The sequence below is a fragment of the Chinchilla lanigera genome, unplaced genomic scaffold (assembly GCF_000276665.1).
Source record: "Chinchilla lanigera isolate Chin_1 unplaced genomic scaffold, ChiLan1.0 scaffold00001, whole genome shotgun sequence".
In the NCBI taxonomy this organism is placed as follows: domain Eukaryota; kingdom Metazoa; phylum Chordata; class Mammalia; order Rodentia; family Chinchillidae; genus Chinchilla; species Chinchilla lanigera.
In genome coordinates, this window is record NW_004955402.1 from 33,777,684 (window position 1) to 33,799,726 (window position 22,043).

A 22,043-nucleotide genomic window follows, 5' to 3' on the forward strand; every position below is an offset into this window, starting at 1 on the left:
CAGAGAAAGACACTGTGGGCGGGTGTGGTGTAGAGGTCCATGGATGTGATAAGTGGGTTAATTGGAAGCAAGTGGTGGGGACATGGGCGGGTTCCGCTGCCCACCCACAGCTCACATGCTGCCTAGATGGAGAGTCGCTGTCCTGCTGACATGGGGAGACAAGCATCACTTAAGCCCTCCATAGCACCCTTGGGTGCCTGAAGCTACCCTGAAGCTAGTTCCAAGGAGGGTAAGGCCCTGCAGCAGCACAAAGCCAAAGAGTGGGCCAGGGAAACAAACAGGTCTTCCTCTGCCCCTTGTGTGCAGTCCCAGACTGGTGCTTTGCTAGTGAAATGCCCGGGTGCAGCAGGAAAGAGCATGAGGAAGTTGGAAAAGGCAGGAGGTGGGTAGGTTGAGGCCGCCTCTCCACAGACCCTAGAATGATGGGTTCCCAAGAAGGGCTGGCAGGCAACAGAGAAGACAGGTCTCAGATTGTTTGCAGGTCACCAGACTCATCCCTGGGGATTGGAGGGGGAGATAATGCCCCTAATGCCTGGCTGTTCTTAAAGGGATTGGCTAAATTTACAGCTTCTAATGCTATTTGCCACTGGGTGAGTGGGAAAGGATGCTGGAAGGGCTGGGGCAGATCCAACTTACTGTTTCTGAGCTGCAGGATGCTGCTGGATGGACTGGGCCTCGCCTTTCTTTTGCTTCAGACCTGTACCTCCTCAGGGTGCTGTGAGCTTCCCAGACTCTAGCCAAGCAGGGCCAGAGGGCTAGGGAGAGACAAACTTCCCTGCACAAGCCCTTTCCCTCTATGCTGGCTTTCTAAGGAAGCCGCGCAGCTCTGGGGCAGCAGCAGTGAGGGGGTGGGTTGTGTGGGCTGGCGAGGGGAGAGGACACCAGTGTGGGGGAAGGCTCCTTTTCCTCAGAGAACATGGGTGCTTTTCATTTCTGGCCTTAAAAATAGGCAGCCAGGCACCCAGAGCTACAGTGGCAGCATGTCTGTGATTGGCTGCAGCAGGGGGGCAGGACGTCCTGGGACACCCAGCTGGGACAAGGTCCTTTAACATGCAGCTCTAAGAGGAGAGCACCGCTGTTCCTTCCCCAGACAGCCACAGAGCAGCCTAAGCCTGGCTGCCCTGCAACCTCTCTGGGAATCACAAGCAGAGGAGCCCCTGCTGGTCCTTCTGCACCCTGGGCCCCTGCGCCATCCATCCTGTGCCCACTCAGGCTGCCCCTCCTGCCTGTGGCAGCCCCTTTAATGTCTTTTTCAGCAAAGTGCAGCCTCAGCACTTTTCCTACTCCTGCTTCAGGCCCTTTTTGCTTCACCTCATCCATCACCTGGCGGGGAATGAGGGCAGGGCTAGGGCCCAGTGCACAGCTGCAGGGACAAGTTTCTGGGATCTGCCTCCCTCTGCAAGCTCTATGTCCTGGATGGCCACAGTCAGAGATGTCCCCTGACTTCTCTATCCTTTCCTCTCTCCTTTTCCTTCTTCCTTTGGTCCCAGCTTCTTTACGTTCGCTGATCATTAAAACAAAAGCCCCTTTTGCTGGCTCTCAGCTCAGCCAGCGGCCCAGCTGCGTGAGGATTTCCCAGCAGCTCTTCCTGTGAAGGAGAAACTGAGCCAGGGGAGACCCCCCAGAGCTCAGGGGGGAAGGCAGCCAAACCAGCCTTGGTGGACAGCATCGCGTTCCCTGTGTCTCAGCTACTCTGCTCCTCCCCAATTTTCTTGCCTTAAAAAGGTAATAGAGCTTCTAGGCTTATGCCTGAAAGAACTGAAACAGGGATTCAGGCAGATATTTGTACATCTGAGTTCACAGCAGCATATTCTTAGTAGCCAAATATGGAAACAACCCACATGCAGGTCAACAGATGAATGAGTGTATAGACTAACTGTGGCAAATACATACAATGCAGTATTGTAATACAGGGTCTTATCAGCCATAAAAGGGCATGAAATTCTGACATGTTACAGTGTGGATGAACTTTGAACACATTTACTATATGAAATGAGCCAGTCACAAAGGATAAATAGTATATGATTCCACCTGTACAGATTACCCAGAATAGGCCAGTTCACAGAGACAGAGGAACAGCGGTGGTTACCAAGGCTTGGGCCAGGGGGCTGAGGAATTACTATTAGGTGGGCACAGAGTTTCAGCTTGGGATGGTGAAAAGGCCCTGGCAATGGTGATGACAGTTACATAACTTTGTGAATGTACTTACAGCTGCTGAACCGTATACTTCAAAATGGTGAGTTTTAGGGTATGTATGTTTTAGCACAGTAAAAATAATGTCAGGTTGTGGGCACAGGTGCCTCTCTGAACTTCTGGCCTTGCTGTAGAGAGGGACTCAGCAGAGCACTCTCTGCCTATCCCTGCTCCTAATTCTCCTGCAGAAGCCGAGCCTGGGAAGTCCAGCCCTGAATGCACCCCATCCCGTTGAAGGAGGGGCCTCAGCTCCCTGGGAGGGGTACACTGTAGAATGTAGAAGCGAGGGCGTCTCCCAGGAACTAGACTCACAGGGAACAGAGAGGAGAGGAGGAAAGGGCTGGTGAGCAGCGCTGTGGGTCTGGTGACCACTGAGGAAACACATAGAATGTGCCTCAGAATTTTCATCTGAGACCAAAAGGAGAGTACTTGTCCCAACCCAGGGCTGTACCATGGGATATTAGCTCCTCACACACATGCTCAGGTCACAGGGACCAGGTGGGTTCCTGTAGACCTCTCATGTCAGAGAAGCCCTGTGCATTGGGCTCAAGGGTGACTAAGGTGAGATGCCATTGGCCATACCACACACCACATGACTCTGGTTAGACAGCAGGAGCTGGAGTAGAAGGTGGCCGAGAGAGCATGAGCCTCTTTGGGGAGTCCTCCTTTTCCCTCTGGACACCAAAAGTCTGCACGGTTTGGGATGAGTCTCAATTCCTGCACTTCCTCAGCAAGCCAGTGTAGGTTTGGGGTCATTACCATACCCAGGCTGCCTGATACAACCATGGTATGGCCCATGGCATTCAAGCGTGCCAGGAGGACCCAGCAGCACAGGCTGGAGGCCACTGCTGTAGGCAGAGGCCAGCATTTGATCCTTCTGGAAATGGCTCTGGCTCAGTGTCAAGTTCCTGCAAAACCTCACTCTCTGTCCTATACCTGTCAAGTGTGCCAGGAAGCCCTTGATAAAATTGGAAGTCTTCCAGCAACAGTGGGTGGGGCCTTAAGCACTGACTTTGCCTTCGGGCAGCTCCTTTTCAGCCCTCCCTTGGGAGCAACCTTATCATTCCCATCTAGCTCAGGCTTGGCACCGAGCCTGCATGAGACACCCTTCCCGGGCCAGCACCTAGTCAGAGAGTAAAAAATGGACACAGTACTTAAAGAATTCTCTGCTCATTGGCCAGGCAGTGGGGAATGGAAAAGTGGGAGCTCTCCTGAAGGTCTGCACAGGCTGCCAGCAGATGGGAAGGAAAAGAGTAGGGTTGGGGTCAGGCTGACCTGGAGCCTTGTGGTGTTAGTTTGGACATGTTACCTAACCTCTCTGAACCTCTGTTGCTTAACCTCTCTCAACCTCTGTTTCTTAACCTCTGTGAACCTCTGTTTCCTCTGCTAGGTAGTATAATTATGCTAATTTCATGGGGTCATCCTGAGGGTGAAGTGTGTGAAGGCACATCAAGTGCTGAGAACATGATAGGGTGCAGTAAACACTCCCATTCCTTTTAACAATACAAGACACAGTATTCAGACCCATAGCCAGGACTGGGTGAATCCTTTGCGTACTGGCCTTCGCTTGAGCCACGAGATTGGACTAATTGCCAGACAGCCTTTGCTCTATCACTGCATAAGTATAAGGACCTCTAGTTTTGGAAAGTGCAAGAAAGTGCCCCTAAATGAGGCGCAGTGTGAGGAAAGCACAGAAGCAGGAGGGGGCATCCTGTGTTGGCATTCAATGGCTGTGTAATAGGTTGCTGCAACCTTCTGATTTAAAATAATATCAGTTAATCACCACCTAGTTCTGTAAGTCTGCGGCTCAGCAGTCTTCACCGGGCTGTTTTCCCTCAGAAGAGAACTGATGGAGGTCAGGGGAGCCCAACCTGGAGGCACTCTGAGCCCTGCCTTACATCCCTTACAGTTAGCACTCAGCCAACCCTTGATTATTAGCCCATAACTGCATTCCCTGAAGGTCCTCAGACATTGAAGGTTTTAAGATTCCAATGTTCCTTTTAGCACCATGGCCCTGGCCTTTCTCATCCACCGTAGCACCCACATAGGCCCCATTTTTGAGCCCTGCGTGTCTACTGTTCTGATCTGCTTCATGCTTTCACAAGGTGGAGGTGGGGGGAAGACCTTTCAGCTGTAGTGATGAAACCTGTGCAGGCTCTGTTTCCCCTTGGCTCAGTGGGATCCTCGTGCAGATCACAGGTCTCCCAATAATTCAAGGCACACAAGACAATCTTTAAAAATCCCTTCCTGTCTAGCCTCAAGCCAGTCAGAAGGAGGTGAGGGTCCCTGCCTGAAGGTGAGGACTGTAGCTCACCTTACTCCTTGGTGAATAATGTGTGACTACAGGGGACAAGGGCAGAGAGAGGCAGTAGAGGTATCCCCGCAGGCTTGGATCCCTAGGACGGGCTGACCCAGCCTGGTCAGGAGGGATGTTGTTCGGTTGGTCAGCACAAGCTGGCTTCTCAGGAACTGCTGGTCATGTCTGCCAGGCCCAGCTCAAGAGAGAGCCAGAGGGCTATTGAGGGTGTTCATACTCTCCTGGAGGGTGACCAGACAGTGTCCATGTCTTAACATACCTGCACAGACAACCTGCCAGGCCTTTTATGTTCTGTCAGTAGAAGATACTCACAGTCCTCCAGCGGAATACAATACGTGTCCCCTAATCTGCCCCGTGGCCAGACTGCTAACCTGGGACCCACAGGCTACCGCTAACTTAAGGGACAATCTAGTGACCAGAGAGAAAGAAAGTCTTTTTAGAAGAAGGAATTTTCTTGGAGGGTTCAGCCCTTCTTGGGTCTGTATGTGGATCCCTGTACCTCCTAATTCTTGGATCAGGGATGTAACAGTCTGTGGCCTCTTGTGGTAGATATTGTTAAATCCAAGTCAGGCAATGGGGCTCAGGTGCCAATCATGGTTCATCTTCTGCTTTTTCCAGACAATAAGGCCTGGGCATTCACTAGCCCAAACACTGCCAAAGGGCTCACGTTGGCCAGTTAGGCAAATAATCTGCCTTCTTTGGCCTCAGTTTCCCTCCCCTTGCAGTGGGAATTCAAAATATTCTTTATGCTACAGATAAACCAGTGCCCACTGACTTTGCTGTCACTTGGGAGACCAAAATGTCATGGAAGAGGGGACAAAGCTTCTAGGAGAGAGTATTTCCTAAGTGGGGCATTGTTCTCTCCTCCAGCAGTGTCTCATGGAATCTGTCTGTTCTCGTTCCCACCAGCCTTCCCAGGCCCCCGAGGTGGAGGGATGGAAAACTCCTCTGCAGCGTCGGCCTCCTCCGAGGCGGGGAGCAGCCGCTCCCAGGAAATTGAGGAGCTGGAGCGCTTCATCGACAGCTATGTACTGGAGTACCAGGTGCAGGGGCTGCTGGCTGACAAGACGGAGGGCGACGACGGTGAGAGCCAGAGGACACAGTCCCACATCTCCCAGGTGAGCGCTGGCCCAGGGTGGAGCTTAGCAAACTCAAAGGGTGTGATACTGGGGACTTTAATTCTGGCCAGTGTCTGATCACCTGGCCCAGGGATGCCAAGCTCTGAATGGTTTCCCATGGCACAGCACCTGGAATCATGTAGGAGAGACTTTGGGGTCCAGGCAGGAAGCTCCCTATAGCTATATACGCCTGACTCCTGGAACTCACTTCTACTCCTCCCTACCCACAGACAGCTGAGGGCCTGCCAGACTCATGGGCCTTTGAATACGTTTTTATTGAATACCTACTATGTGCCTGGCAGTGTCTTCTCCACAATCTTCCATTCTCAAGATCTGGAGATCATAGCTTATCCATGATGCATTCCACCAGAGAACTGTAACTTAGGTATATTTTCTCTGATTTCAAATACAGGCAGTTGTTAGAAGCCTAAGAAATGAGTCTCCTGGGCTGCTCCCCCTGGGATCTGGGTGCCAGCATACTTACATGTATGAGGTGTTCTGACCAGAATCTCAGGCGGTCCTCCCCTTCTTGTGTCAATCTGTGGCAGCCCTGGCTTTGGATGGGAGGTTGCCTCAGCTGAAAGATTGTAGGCTGAGATTTGGAGGTCTTACATTCTCCTGACTAAAGTACCAATGCAGGCCACACGTGTCTTTGCCTAATATCATAAATATGCAGTAGATATTTTCAAGACTTGGTTCCAGATTTGCTGCTAACTGTCTATGTATGTGCCTTAAGCAAAGCCCCCAGTATCTCTGCAGCCAAGTTTTCTTATCTGGCAGATGGGGATTGTCCTGCTATTCAGGAATATGGGAAGGGAAGAAAGAAAATGAGGTACAGAAGCCACAGAGAAGCAGGTGCTGCCTGCACAGGGAGGCACAGAGAGGTCTCCCATCCGGTCCAGGTTCAGTGTCGCAGTGCTAGATTCTTGTATTTGTCTCACCCCATAGCTCAGACTCCTATGATGAGGAGAGGGAGAGCTACTTGGGAGCCCTGCTTTGGGGAAAACCTGGATGCAGCCGCCTGCGCCCTGTCTGGGTGGAAAGAAAACCCAGTCCTCCTGCTGTTTCAAAAGCCGGAATGGCCCTGTGGCTTTTCTGGAACTCAAACCAGGAGTCAGGCCAGGAGCAGGGGCAGGCAAAACCCCTATGGGAGAGGCAGACATGGGGTGAGCTTTCCTGTGTGTCCTCGAAGTCATAAATTAGTGTATAAGCCTGTAATGTCCTCCTCACCTCATCCACGGGAGGATACACAGCATCCTACTCCACCCGCAAAGCCAGGCACTGCTCTATAGTTCTAGGACTCGGGACCCAGAACTGAACAAGACTGCAAAGAGCTCTGCCCTCCTGGAACTTACATTCTAGTGCTGGGGAATCTTGCAGCATAAAGAGAAACATAAAGCAAGGAAATGGAAGGGGGTGGCCATGAGGAGCATGGGGATAGCAGGGAGGGTTTGCAATTTTAAAAACAATAGTCAAAGATGGAGGGGAAAGGGTAAGCCACGCGCATGTTGGGAGAAAGGAAACTTTGAGATAGAGATGACCATGTGCCGCGAGGGTTGGGTTGGGAGAGGAGTCCAGGCCCAGCCAAGAAGTCAGAATGCTGAAGCAGAGGAGAGGGAGGCTGAACAGTGAGGCAGACAGAGGATGGAGTTCATGCAGGCAGGAGGTAAAGGGCTAAACTATAGGGTCCCTCAGCTACTGGAAAGAAGGGATGTGAAGAGGAGGCATCCAGGGAACCCAGGGAGGCTGAAGAAAATCAGACCAGCGCAGAGTGCTGGGAGCCTTTGGGAAGGAGGTGCTCAGGATGTGGGGAGAGGGTGGGTCTCCCTGGATACCGTTGGTGGACCACATAGGAGGAGGACTGAGAATAACCACTGAGCACCTGGCTGTGGTGGCAGTGTCCTGAGAAGCTTCAGTTGAGTGGTGGGAGTGGAATCCAGCTATGGTTGGATCAAGGATGAAAGGAGATGGTTGAAGACCAGGCCTGTATCACTCCCCTCTGGAGGAGCTTAGCAGTAAAGGAAAAGAGATGAGGTGTTACTGGGGAAGTGAGATCAAACAAGGCATTAACGGTATGTTCTTGGAAATGTTGCTGGGGAGAGGAGCAGTGGCCTTCTCTCTGTCCCCGAGCAGTCATCTAGAATAATACCTGTGGCACCATTGTGGGTTTTCCCCAGCTACTTTCCACCATGAAAGTAGAGTGCAGAGTTACAAAGGTGACCCTCATCAGGACTGAACTTTTTCCAAGAGGGAGAGGCTGAGGGAGTAAGGATGGTGACATAACTGGATGACTAGCCAGACAAGGAGGGAGTGGGCACCAGAGGTGAGTGGTGGATGCTGAAGGGTAAGGTGAGAGGATTGGAGGTCGTGGTGAGCTGATGAGGGGAAATGAGTTGGAAAGCTAGGAAGGGTGTCCAGGAGTGGAGCAGGAGAGTGTGCTGGAGCTGGCGAGGGAGGGACTGGTGAGAGCACAGGAGTGTGTCGAGAGGGGGATGTGGGACCAAGGATACTGGGACCATCTCCTGGATTTCCACATTCCCAGGAAAGGACCAAAGGGTGGTGGAGGAGCTGGCTGTGATCCAAGAGGAATAAAGGGAGTGAAGTGGTAGGTGGGTGAGCTGGTGAGATACAAGTGACTGTAAGGAGCATAGCAAGGATCTTGGCTGAGAGTGTGTTGATTTATTTATGCAAATTCATTTCTTGATTTAAACTGCTCTGCTGTACAGTTAGCAATACCATGACCTGGCATAGAAGGGGGAGGCAGGAAGGGTGGGTTGGAAAATTTCCAAGGAAAATCAATCTCTTTGGTAAAGAGGGCGGAAAGGACAGGAACTAAGAGAACCATGATTGACTCATGCTTGGATGCCCAGGTCTGGGAGGCAGGCAAGTCAGGACTCTAGAGCAGCCGGAAATGGTTATTTGTGGGGGAGGGGAAGGTGCTGGTTATAACTTTCAGATACATCCCTTAAACTTCATTCGTGCTGCTGAATTCCTTGAAGAAGGCAGATGCTTGGCAGGACTACACACTGGCATGCATGCTATTGGGCAAGGAGGGGCTGTTCCATCCCGCTCCCCCTAGGCTCCTGCCCCCCACACCCACACCCACAACATACCTGGGGCAGACTCCAGAAGAGCCGCAGTTGTGGCTAACTACCCAGGCCAGAGTTAGACGTGTCTACCTAAGATATTTCTATAAAAAAGCAATCTCTATTGACACAGCCTTGTGGGAAAGAGGTCTGCCAAAGCACTTTGCTTGTTTTTATTTAATCTGATGACTATTTTAAATGAAAGCCAAAAAAACAAAAAACACTCAAAGAATGTCCCTGTCTGCCTGTCTGTGGTGGTGTTTTGATGTTTCTGGGAGGGGAAAATTGTGAAGAATCTTGGAAACCTTGCGGAGGCTTGAGGGAGTGGAGTAGAATGTTGCTCTTCAGCTGGTGAGGTCATTTGTTTAGCATTGAGAGATGACAGTGGGCACTCAGGAAGGCAATAGCTCATGACACGTGCACAGTTGTGTTCCCATCTCTGCCCAGAGGCAACTAGAAGGTAAAGGTTAGCCAGGTGTAGTGGAGCATACCTGTAATCCCAACACTAGGGAGGCTGAGGCAGGAGGATCCTCAGGAGTTTGAGGCCAGCCTGGACTACACAGTGAGTTAAAGGCCAGCCTGAACTATATAGTGAGTCCCTGTCTCAAAGAAAAGGAAAGTAAGGGTGGATGGATTTGTGAGGGGTGGATGGGTAGAAGGCTGGCTGGCTGGCTGGATAGAGCTTCTCTTTCCTTAGATGAGTATTCAAGAGAATGTAGGTTTTAAGTTTCACAACTTTTGTTAATACCATATTAAAAAGTTTGTTAATACCATATTTAAAAGTCCCAAATTTTAAGAGTACCTATTCTCCAGTGGATTCCAAGTTAACAAGGTCACATCCTGAAAGTTGTCTTCACTCTGTCCTTGGGAGGAAGGGAATTATAGCTCTCTGCTGGGGGGAAAATAAGGCACAGAGATGGAAAATGACCAAACCACCCTACTTGGTTGTGATTGAGCTGGTCCCAGAACTCCACCTCTACCTCAGCTACTTCTACCTTCCTGGGGGCTATGAGCTGTGACTGATGGGAGGTTGTGTGATAAGTATATTTTCTCATATAGGAAGAGAGTTAGGACTCTAAATGTTGTTGGGCATTAACCCTTTGTGGAAGAGATTGGGATGTTATGGTGGGGATGTTATGGTGGTTCTCTGGGTGGCACTTGTGATGTGAGTGGATGACCTTGTAAATCACCAAGAGGCTTTAGAGAAGTGTTTGCAACTAGCTACATGAATTATTGGGAACTTCAGAAAACTTCAGTGCATGATCCCTACACCAGAGATTCCACTGATTAGAGGGAAAGAGGACTGACATTTTGGTAACCCTCCTGTGACTCTGCTGTCCCTTCCTGAGGCCAGCTCTCACTGCTGCATTCTCTGGAAATGACAGGATGTAGGAACCAGGTGAAAGGCACATACACTTCCTGGAGACATCGTTTCTAACTGTTCTTCTTAACAAACCAAATTAAGAGCCCCTGAGGATGAATAGCTTTTTGCAGCCCTTTTAAGGCTGTCAGGCCCTTGGAAACAGTGGGAACTCTAATAGTCTTTTGAAGAGAAGTATGGCCATGCGGACATTCACATTGGCTTGCTGTCTCCTAACATGGTTTTCCTTCTATTTCCCTTCATGTTTCTCATTCCCTGGTGTCTTCCCTATTAACTGTTCACCATTCCTTCCACCACTGTCTCTTTTCTGCATTTCCTTCTACCCTTCAATCCATTTTCCCTACTGTCTTTGCTTACAGGAGGAGGAGCTCAATGGCAGACCACCCTTGAAAGGCTTAACAGAGGAAGTGAGTTTGCAAGAGCACCCTGGGGTGGCTGGATTCATTCTGTACTTCTGCCTTATTTAATTTTTTTATTTTTAATTATATAAGTATTATATGCATACATTTACACCATATAGAAGAATTCAGATTTTAATGATAAAATCTCCCTTAGCTCAATCCCCCTCATTCCAATGCCTTACTGCTGTGTCCCATCAGATTGGCAAGTCAACTTCCTCACCCTTTTTAGGCATTTACTGACATTTATTGACGTATATATAGGCTTATAGAAATGTATTATTTCAAAATCACATATCAGAGTCCATGGCTATGTAGTGTAATAGCTCATTTTTTCAACTAACCATATGCCCTGCGATTCTTCCAGGCTTGTACATCTGGCGCGTTCTGATTCCTGGCTGCACAGCAGCTCACGGTGTAGATTTATTTACACATTCACTCAATGCTGAGCATCCCATTTACTTCTAAATTTTCCCCTGGAAAGGCATGAAGCCTCAGTGCATGCTGTTGGACCCGCCCCCTTTTGCACAAATAAAAATGTTTCTGTGGGTAGATGCTGAGGAGCAGCATTAATTTTAGCAGCTAGTGCCAGATCACTCCCCACAATGACTGTTCTGTTCTTTACACCACCACCAGTGTGTTACGACATATTGTAATTTTAATTGCATCACTCTGATTTTTAGTAAGATTGAGCATTTTTTAATCTGACTACCAGTCACTTTTAAAAGTAGGTTTAAATGCCTTAATGTGTGTATTATATATATATATATATGGGTAGGTGGCATAACTGCACTGCTGATGTCTGGTGGTTTATTGAGGGGAACAGTTAATGATTAAAAGGTTTTTTTTATATTTTGACCAATTTTGCATGCTTATATCTGGTAATCTGAGCAATTTATGTGAAGACAACAATTTGCAGTATAACAACTATTGGTGAATTTCTACCATCCTGTCTAGTGAAACCATATATTGTCTCTAATGTTCCTTTAAATTATTATTTTCTTATTCCCTTTAATGGTTTGATCAATCTTCTATTCTTACATCTGGTAATCTGAGCAACTTCATTGAAGAGAACAATATGTAATATAACAACAACTGTTAATCCCTATCATTTGGTTTGAAATCCTGTATCATTTTTAATGTCCTTGCTTTGTTTTGTTGTATTTTGCTATTGTTCTTTTTTTTTGGTACTATTTTCTTTAAAATAACAAAAATAAAATTTAAAAAAGTAGGTTAAAATTTATTTACTTCTTTTTTCACTACTAGGGATTGAACCCAGAGCTTTGCACATGCTAGGCAAGTGCTGTGCCACTGAGCTATATCTCCAGCCTGTTTTATTTTTCATTTTGAGACAGAGTCTTACAAAGTTGCCCGGGGTTGCCTAAAACTTGTGATCTTCCTTTGTCAACCTTCTCAGTAGCTATGATTACAGGTGGGTATCAACAAGCCTAGCTTAGACTTATTTTACTTTTAAAGCAACAATTGGGGAAACAGAGACAATTGGAAAACAGAGGGGAGGAGGAGATCCATCATCATTTTATGACAAGAATTAATATAACTTTGTGTATTCTTTTTGTCTTTACACACCTTTAATAAAGTTGTACTCCTAGTATATTGTAAGCCCTAGCTTGCTTGTTTATTTAGCATGATCTCCTAGACATTGTTGGGTGGTGGTTTTTAGGATACAGTATAGTTGTTTAAATCAGCTCTTATTTCTGCCAGGTACTGTAGGCTAAGTAGTAAAATATAATTAGAGCTGACGTTTATTCATTCAGGCACTTTTATAGGCTCTGGGGGCAAAGTCATGCACAAAACCAACCATCCTGTCTCTGGCACTTCCTTTTGCTGGGGAAAGACAGGAAATCAGATGTTGGGAGGTGAATATTCCTGAGGCAGGAATTGGGCAGAATGCTAGGGTGTTGGAAGGGAACTTCAGAGGGAAGATTCAAAGGAGGTAAGAGAGTGAGGCCACTTGGGAAAGAGGATTCAAGGCCCAGGGAACGGAGAAAGCAAAGCTCCAGTGTGGGGCATGTCCTGTTTTAAAGCACAGCACTGAAACCAGGCGGGGGGAGCAGGGAGAAGGAGGAGTTTGGTGAGCGGCCAGCTGTCAGGGCTTCCCTCAGGCCTGGGGAGGACTCGGGCCTTTTCTCTAAGTAAGTCAGCAAGATGGGGACCTTAGGCTCCTCTCTGGGTGGTTCTCGTGCCATTTACACAGGGAGGGTAGGAGGCCCTGGGTAAGCTGACCCTTTAGATAATTTTTCATTTGAAAATTATTTCAAGTATATAAAAAAACACAATCACACTGCAAAGAATTACCACATATCCTTTACCCAGGGTCTCCAGTTGCTAATATTTTACCATATTTGCACTCTAAATAAATAGTGTACACTGTATATAACTTTATGTATCTCTATATAAGTATATGTAGAGGGACAGAGAGGTTTTTGAGCCATTTGAGAATCAGTTGCAGACAGGACACCACTTTACTCCTAAACACTAGAGTGTATGTTTCCTCAGAACAAGAATATTCCCTTAGGTAATCATAATATAGGAAATAAACACTGCTATAATACTATAATCTACAGCCCTTATATTTCACTAGTTTTCCCAAGAAGATCCTTTATAGCAAAAAGAAAAAAAAAATTGACTGTGATGTTGGTGGACTGTCAGACCATGCTTGGCCTTTATCAGCAGTTATTTTGTCTGGCTATTTAAGTGAATACCTATTTATGCCAATTGATCAGTCTGCCATTTTTTGTTTGTGTGGCCCTGGACAAGTTACTTGACCACATTATGCTTCAATCTCTGTGCGCAAAAGGCTCTGAGGGTAGGAAACGTTAATAAATGTGACAGGTTTAGAACAACCTGATTTAAGTGAAACCTCTATGTATTATGGGGACTAATCCTTGATTTTACACGTGGCAAGTAGCCCCTCACTTATCTTTTTTTTGTGAAGAATTTCTTTTGCCACATACATAGAATTTTAAATGTTGATGTAGTTTGTATCTAGCATTTTAATCAACTCAGAATATGCTGTCCGTGGGTAGAGCCAGGTGGAAGTCTAGAGTAATTTTTTCTGAGTGGCAAGCACCTTGTCTCAATGTCCTGTGGTCACTGATGCATCTCTCCTTTTTGCTGGTTGAAACCACTATCTTTATCCCATAGAAAGATCCCATTTGAACACTAATTTATTTGTGGGTGTAGCTTTATCAATTGATCTGTTTTTCTGTTTCTGTGCTGATTCAGGATCTAGCCTTGTCACGGTCTCTGGTGTCTAATAGGCCAGTCCTTGGGAGGAGCTTTAGACACTGGTTTATCTTTGGTATGGTCAGCCTGTCCCATGGAGAGCTTTGCCTTTGCCCTCCAATGCTTAGAGCCACATGGTCTCCCCTGCCCTCCCCAAAGTCCACTCAAAAAGTACTGCCCATCCTGGGGTGCAAATGATTAAATGATTTTAATTATTTTTATTGTGAAATATGTAAATGCACAGATAAAAGCAAAGAATAATAAACATCCATTTTGAGTTTAGAGTAAATATCTGTCCTTACATGTTTGCTACATCTTTAACTCTGGGTCCTATTTGGCTCAGATTTTTTAACTGAGCTATAAATGATAGCATATATGGTTGAGGCCCTGACACCACTTTTGTGAATTCCACTTGCTGTGTCCCATATAGAAATATTCACATGTCCTGCATCTTGTGGTTGGCTCTTCAGGTAGACTCCTCCTTCACCCCCTAACGGACTTGCCTGGTATTGAAACTCCAAGCTGTGAGCCTGTTTGCTTTCCAGGAGGAATGTTCTACGTGTGAGATTTCCAGCTCCGGGCGGGAAGAGGGTTTGGAGAGATGGATCTGGAGGTCTGTCTGGAGGTTTTCCAGGCAGTGACTCAGAGGCAAAGGGATGCCAGAGGTATAAGCTGCACACAAGAGAGGAGATGCTGAGTGCAGACTCCCAGCAGAGGCAGAATGAGCTTTGGAGTTGGATAGGGGGAGTCCCAGAGAGCTTTGAAGACCAGGGCAGCAGTAAACATTGCTCCTGGAGGTGACTCTGGCAGCAGCCATGGAGAGGACATCCCCGGGGCTGCTGCTTGGCTGTGGCATTTGGGGTGGGAGCCCTGCAAGTCCTGTGGGTTGATGAGGTGTAATAACTCTCACTGTCTTCCTGAGCTTTGGGAAAGCCAGGACACAGTCCCTGCTCTTTCGAGAGACTGTGCTTGTATCCAGCCCTGCCCACCAGTAGCTGAGTAACCCACCGTGGGCTTTATCATCTTACTCAACTTCCTCTGTGTAGATGCTTCCCTCTGCCACTGCTTGTCTCTTCCACATGCTAGGTTTCTTTATTTCCATCTGTATTACCAAAACCCCAGAACTGCACCTGGACGCTAGCCCCTGCCCATTCCCCTCTGGGTCAGTACCACCTCCTGCAGTCCTCTGAGGAGGGACTCCCTGGCACAAGCACAGCTCAAGTGCAAAGAGGAGATGTCCCAGCCTTCTTTGACCTGATCGAAGTCTGCCCTAAGCTGCCAGGTGCCCCCTGCCCCTGTTTATAAGGTTGAGTTCACTCTTCTCCAGGTCCCTGGCTGCCATGTTCCTTTCCTCAGGGCCTCTGCTGAGAGCACCTCCTTCCTCATCCCCGCATGTATCCACCCCTCCACTTACAATGTTTATAGCAGTGTTAACATGTACATACACACATAGGTACATACATGTGTACATGTATGTATCAATTCAAAATGGGTATGTCTGCATACTTTTATGCATGTTGTCTTGGTTACTTTTTCTCTCGTTGCTGTGACAAAATACCTGATGCCCAAAATTAAGGAAGGAAAGGTTTATTTCACTTACAGTTTGTGGAGGTTTCAGTCCATACTTGGAAGGTTACAAGACAGAGTGGCACATGGCAGAGGGCTACAGCTCACGGCAGCAGAACACAGCCAAAGCAACAAGCACTAAAAGGGAGGAATGGCCACAAGCAGCCTCTTCCTCTCCCTTACATATGCAAACTATCCACTGCAGGGCAGGTGTAGCTCTCACACCCATAATCAATCAAACCCTAAAAGCCTGCCCCATGACTGCATGAGACTTTGGGGGGACACAAAGACACAAACCATAACACATGTGTATGTGTACATAGTGTCTATGTAATACATATGTATATGTATACATAATGTGTGTATGTGTGTTCATGTATACTACTTTTTGTTTTGAAATTATTTTACACTTACAACCAAGGTGCAAAAATCATTTCAAGTGTTCCCTGCAACCCAACTTCTACAATGAACATCTTATGTAACTGTGGTACAGGGATCAGAACTAAGAAGGTAGCAGTGGTATGCTGCTATTACCTACAGATTTTACTCAGAGCTAATTAGTTTTTCCACTGTTGTCCTTTGTCTGTTCTAAGATCCAAATTTACATTTCAGTGTCATCTCTTTGTTGTCCTCCAATCTGTGATACTTTCTTGGTCTTTTCTTTTTTCCACCCTTTGATAGTTTCCGATTTTCCAGAAAGTTCATTGATATGGCCTGTGTGGTGTTCTGACGACTACATTGAGATTGTGGACTTTGGTCAAGAATCCCTCAGAAGTGCTGTGCCCTGCTCAGCACTCCAGATTAGGATCCCATGATGCTGATGCATCTTATTACCGGCAGCATTAGCCTCGTTCACTTGGTTAAAGTAAGAGCTGAGGAGTTTCTTACTTTTCAGTTAATAAATGTGTAGTCGGGGATACTTTGTGACTGCAGTTATCCATTAGGGAATTTAATGCAAAGTGTCAGTTACCTAGATGATGAAAGAGCTATGTAGCTCAATTATCAGAAATTAGCAGCCACGTGTAGCTGTTGCTTGTCTCTTAACATGAGGCACAAGGGAGGAGATGGTCATGCCAGAGCCTTGCCCGAGGGTCAAGCATTGAAATCAGTCAGTGAGGGACGGAGCCATGAAGACCCAGTCACTACTAGTAATGCCACCGGAGGCAGAGACAAAGAGAGACAGAGGGAGCATGCCTAGCTTCTCCCTTCTTCCTGTCTCCTGGCCAAGTCAGCTGAAAGCCTGCTTACACGGAGGCTGGCAAGTTTGCCCTCAGCAGATGGATGGGCAGGGACCGGCAAGCAGTGGACCTGCTGCCTTGCCCGTCTCTCCAGAACTTGTTGTCCAACACTGGAGTCACCGGCCATGTGTGGCTCTTGAGCATTTGAAATGTGGCTCATTCAATCTGAGGTGTGTGCCTAGTGGGTTTCCAAAACTTCTGTATGGAAAGAAGATCATAAAATATCTCATCAAGAATTTTTTATTGTTTACCCTATGTTTTAGATATTTTGGGCTAAGTAAAATACATTATTTAACTTGATTTTGTCTCTCTTTTTAAAATCTGGTTACTAGAAAAGTGTCTTGCCTGTGGCCCTCATTTTATTTCGGTTGGATAACTGCTCTATAGCATACTTGGACCTAGCCTATATCGTCAGCATCATACTAAAAGGTCTTTCTTGTACAAAGGTTGTGTCCTCAACTCACTATCAGGAGGTGGCACCCACCCAGTGTTTTAGGAAAAAGGACTGTATTGATCTGATACCCTCCGCGTCATAGTTTTGACCAGAGATGTCAAACATAGAGACTGAGCTCCCTCTGTGTTCTATGTCTCACACACATTGTAGGTTAACATTCTCGTTCAGCAGAGAGAATAGCTAACATTTAACACAGCAGTAGAAACACCACAGTGTAGCTAAGTAGCACTTGACAGAGGATGAGCCATTCTGTGTCTGCCACATTGTCTGCACGGTGCTTTTACAGCTTAGAGTCCTCCATCTCTACGTTGCAGAGCTGCCCAGCATAATGGTCTTATTTTATAGATGACAAAATGAAGTCTGGGAGGTCACATGGCTTAAGTGGTTCTCAAACTTCCAGTGCATCACCAGGGGAGCTTGTCAGCATGCTGGTCCTCAGCCCAGCTCATGCAGTGGGTGGAGGGTCTGGGTGCCCAGTGTCCTCTGTATAGAAGACCCTGGGGACTCTCCTGCAGGTGGTTGTTAGACCACACTTTGGGACATATTAATTCTCCCAGCTCTTTGCGCTTGAGCCCAGCTTCTGATGGCCTGCCTGGGGCTCTTCTCTCATGCTGGGTCCATCAGCTCTAGAGCTGAGTGAGTATACAGGAAAAGGTGGCCATACTTGCCTGTCCTCTGGCTCCAACCTTGACATAATCAAGGATCATTGTGGCTAGAGCCACATGAGGCTGGTTGTCCAAAACTAAAAAGACCTGCTATCATGCTTTCTTAACTTTGCAATGCAACTGGGTCTTTGTCACTTCAGTAGATTTAGGTGAAGGGAATGAATTTGCCTTTCCCTGCCATATATCAGGGGATCACCTTGCTGTGGCACTTGGAGACCTGCTGGTGGGAAAAGATCTGCCACTGAGACTGCTGAGTTCTTACTGGCTCTTCTGCCAAGGAACAGCAGCACACCTGGTGCGGGGGGAAGTGAGAGCCTGTCCCGCCATCACTGACCCTTCCTTTCTGCCTCGCAGTGGACAGCGGACTGCAGTGAGCAGCTGGACAGCAGCGGTTCCTTCTCGCGAGGGCGAGTCCCCCCACAGCAGGTAGGGGAGCGGCTCTGGGCTCCATCTGGGGTTGTCACTTGTCTTGCTTTTGTGGGCTCCTGAGAGGTGGGGATGCACAACAAGCAGGAAGGTGGGATATTGAAGGACGCTGTACCTCTGGGAAACCTCCCATGATTCCTGGCCACAGCAAAGCATCACTCCCCAAAGCACATTCTCTTTTTTCCTCCTCAGTTTTTGTTAGTATATTTTTGCAATACATAGTAAAATACATTTATCTTGAGGGACCTGGTACATAGACATATCGCATCCTGGCCTTTCCCTTCCTCCCATCTCACCCATCCCCAAGTCCCCTTCCCATCCTTTCAAAGAACCACTTCGTTGGCTCATTAATCCTTTATGTTGGTTTTTTAAATCTCAATTTCATTAATTTCCACTATGACCTTTATAATTTCTTTGTTTTTAGTTCAGATTGAGATTATTCTTATTTTTCTAGGACCTTGAGATGCATCATTAAGTTATTTATTCGGGATCACTCTGTTCTTTATATATATGCACTTACGGCTATAACTTTCCCACTTAGAACTGCTTTCACTGTGTCCCATGGGTTTGGGTATGTTGTGCTTCCACATTGTCATGTTAGTCTATAAACTTCTGTATTTCTTCTCTGATTTTTCTGTGATCCATTGATTGTTGAATAATATATTAATTAATCTCCAGGAAAGCATATTGATTTCTTTCAGTAGCAGTATTGTGTGTAATAACAGATGTCTGGAAACAACCCACATGTCCACTGAGAGGAGAGGAGAGGGCTCTCTGTACCATATCCCTACAGTGGAATATGACACAGCGGTTAGATAACCAAACTAACAGCTCATGCACTGAAACTGATAGACCCCAAAAGAAATGGGACTTGGGATTTTGATGCTGGTGGGACCCTTTGGAGATCACTTTTGCTTCAGGTCTACAGAGGGTAGAGAGGTGGGAGAGCTTGTGGGAGGAGCTCAGAGGAGCCCCGTGCACACCTGTCCTTGAGCAGGCTGGGGCCTGCTGGTGCTGTGAGTGCCTGAGCACTCCTGGGCGGGCTGTGTGGCCAGGAAGGAAGGGAGCAGCTGCTCTTCAAGAGCTGTCCTCCAGATCCCCGGGGCCCCACCCCTGCTGGCAATCCAGCTAATTTTGGTGATACCTCATCCCTGCTGGTAGGAAACTGTGGGGTTAGAAGCGTATAAAACCACTTATCCTAGCCCAACCCTGCTTCACAGACTCCATGGCTTCTGATCCCACAGCTGCTGCAAGGACACGGGGCCCAGCCCACTAGCTTCTTTCAACTTTAGCCTCTTACACTGAATAAACCAACACTTCTCTGTTCTGTCCTAAGGGAAGAAGCCTGGTGGCCTGTTGCCCCCTGGTAAGGAGGGAAAGCTGTCCCCAGTGGTCCACTCTGATTGCAAGATTAGTGTGCATCTGTGCATTTGATTGTTTCTTAGGAAGGAGGTGATAACAGAAGCCCTGGATAAGTGAAGTAGGGCCCCTGGTGCTGGATTCACTCTGCCACAAATGTGGTGGCAAGTTCTTTCTCATCAGGTATCAGCTTCCTCATATGAAAACCAGAGGCTTCTGCATTCCCCATGCAGTTTGCAGATGAGGAAACTAAGGCCCATGGAGGTGTATCGCCTCTTGTCTACCCTACGCCCACAGGGCACTTCTATCTGCCCTACTGAGCTGCGTGTCCTTCCAGGAGGACTTTGTCTTTGCCTCCTCCTCGGCCAGGGACCCTGGTATGCTCCTGAGCCCTCAGTTTCACCCCTGCACATCAGCAGTTCTGACTCTTGTTTCTGCTTGTTGTTCTGGGTTCCTCATCTGAAGACCTCCTTAACTCTCAAGCAGCAAAGTTGGCTTGGGTGTGGGGGCTTCAGAGCAGGGCTGGAGCCCTTAGATGGAGAACATCAGAGGCTGGTCAGTGGCTGCTGTCTATTATTTGGTCAGTAGGTATCTGGTTCTGGAATCTCCCAGTGTAGGGTTCTTTTTTCTTTCCCCTTTATCAACTTTTCTGCCTCTACCCTCTTACCCTCTGGACCTGTCACTTCTGACAAGGTCCCAGGGGTTGAGAACTCATCCTTCTCCCACCTGCAGCTTTGATCTATACCCTCCCTCTGAGCTGCCCTTGCTTGGCTTGTTCCAGTCACCTGGAGGAGGGAGGGTAGGAACCTGGACAGAGGCCTAGGCTAGTGGAGCAGGACTGGGGGCTTGTGGGATGATGCTCCCTTGTAGGGGTGTGTGCGGGCTCCCCCACCAAGCACCTGGCATTAGGTGCTGCTGACCCAATCCCATCTTTGGGAAGCAGGTGGGAAACTTAGGATGAGCAGGTTATGCAAAGTAAAATGTAACCACATGTAAAGATGAAATGTAAAGGACCTTTCTTGACAGGTGGAACTGAAATACTGAGGAGGAGAAGCCCTAGGCAAGAGGAAATGGGGGTCTCTGCATGTAAATGCACCTCCTTCCCTGATATTTCAGAGACCAGGGCTTCCTGGGAGGGGCCTATGACAGGTCATGGGACTACTGCTAAGCTGTGATTTAGGAAGGAGGTCATAATAGGAGCCCATCTGCTCATCTCAGAAGAAGAAAGCACAAGAGTAGCCAGGGCCCTGAAAGGACACTTACTGTGCAGCCACAGAGTCTGTGCCTTGTGGGTCTGAGGCATGGGGCCTGCTGGGCTTGGATCTGGAGTGTGGGAAAGGCCTGCAGAGGTCTGGTTTGCCTGAGCCTGGTGGGGCCACGCCCCTGTGCTGTGGAAAGCTACTTAGAGCCAACGACACCTTCAAAGGCCAGGGACTGCAGGTGTTTACAGGCAGGATTTCCTAGACAGTCACCAAGAGCAGTGCTGGCAGGGGCCTGGTGCTAAGCCCTGCGCAGGCCGGATGCCATGGCCTGCTTTAGCAGCCTCAGCCTTGGTGAGAAGGACAAGACCCAGGTGTAAAGGAATGCCCAGCTCAGGGCACTTGTCTACAGGAAACCAGAGATCAGAAATGGGGTGGGGGCTGTATGGCAAGGTGAATGGAGCCCCATTTCCTGATGGGAGGCTGAGGTGTGCACCTGGGCGCCGTGCCCCATCCTGCAGGGGAAGGCAGGAGTGACTGGAGGCCTGAATTTAATTTAAATGAGATCTCCTAAGTGCCTTGTTTCTGTGATGAAAACCCTGACATTTAGATATTGGAGGAGTGAGTCGGTTAGGTACAAATAGTAGGATCACAAGGACAAGATGGAAGTTTATTTATCACTTGCCACAACTCAGGTGAGCATTTAGGGCTGGCACCAAAGCCAGCGCTGTGAGACCAGGCTCCTTACTCCTTGTGCTTCTGCCCTCTCCAGGTCTACATCCGTGGCCCCTGGTGCCTCTGACCTCCCCTCATGAGGCACCATCTCCTGGTGCCCTCTGTGGAGGGATCAGAGCTGGTTAGCATCCTTCGTGTGACCGTGCTTCAGGAAAGCCCCAGGCAGCTGGTCTGTGGCATGTTTTTTATCTTGCTCCCACCTATCCTGCAGGGGCCTCTGATGGAAGGAGATCCATGGGTTGCTTGCCCAAGGGAGCATCTTCTGGGTGGGGCTCTGAGGAGATGTTTTAGTCCATCTGTCTTCCAAGGCCCCCTGCAACCTGATTCACCAGAGAGCAGAGCACATGACCAATTCTCAGGGACACCACTATCCCCCTGAGTACAGCCAGTTCCTCCTCACTGCACCCCCTCATAGGCAGACGCCCTCACAGTAACTCATGTTGTACTTACACAGTTCCATGTACATCAACCCTCAGCCACCTGGTCAACCCTAAGAAGCGAGCTGGGGCTGGTTGCACATCCCTAGTCCGCTCTGGTCTAGGGCCGTGCACATATTGGGCACTCAGTAAAGATGCCTGAGACCACAGTGAGCTGGCTCAGGCCAGGCTGTGCAGTCATTTCCTAGCATACCCTTTTCCTTTAGTGGTGCCAACTCTTTCTGA

At 48.1% G+C, this 22,043-nt stretch overlaps 1 protein-coding gene across 4 annotated transcripts in view; it reads left to right on the plus strand.

The window, feature by feature from the left end:
* The window catches only part of Ctif (CBP80/20-dependent translation initiation factor), a 279,653-nt gene that overhangs the window by 70,860 nt on the left and 186,750 nt on the right, over positions 1–22,043 (plus strand). For all 4 annotated transcript variants that reach the window (XM_013510556.1, XM_005372899.2, XM_005372901.2 and 1 more), the window contains 2 exons: positions 5,420–5,628; positions 18,017–18,088. In XM_013510556.1, coding sequence (XP_013366010.1) covers positions 5,446–5,628; positions 18,017–18,088 — 255 coding nt within the window. In that variant the 5' untranslated portion in view covers positions 5,420–5,445. The remainder of the gene's footprint in view (positions 1–5,419; positions 5,629–18,016; positions 18,089–22,043) is intronic.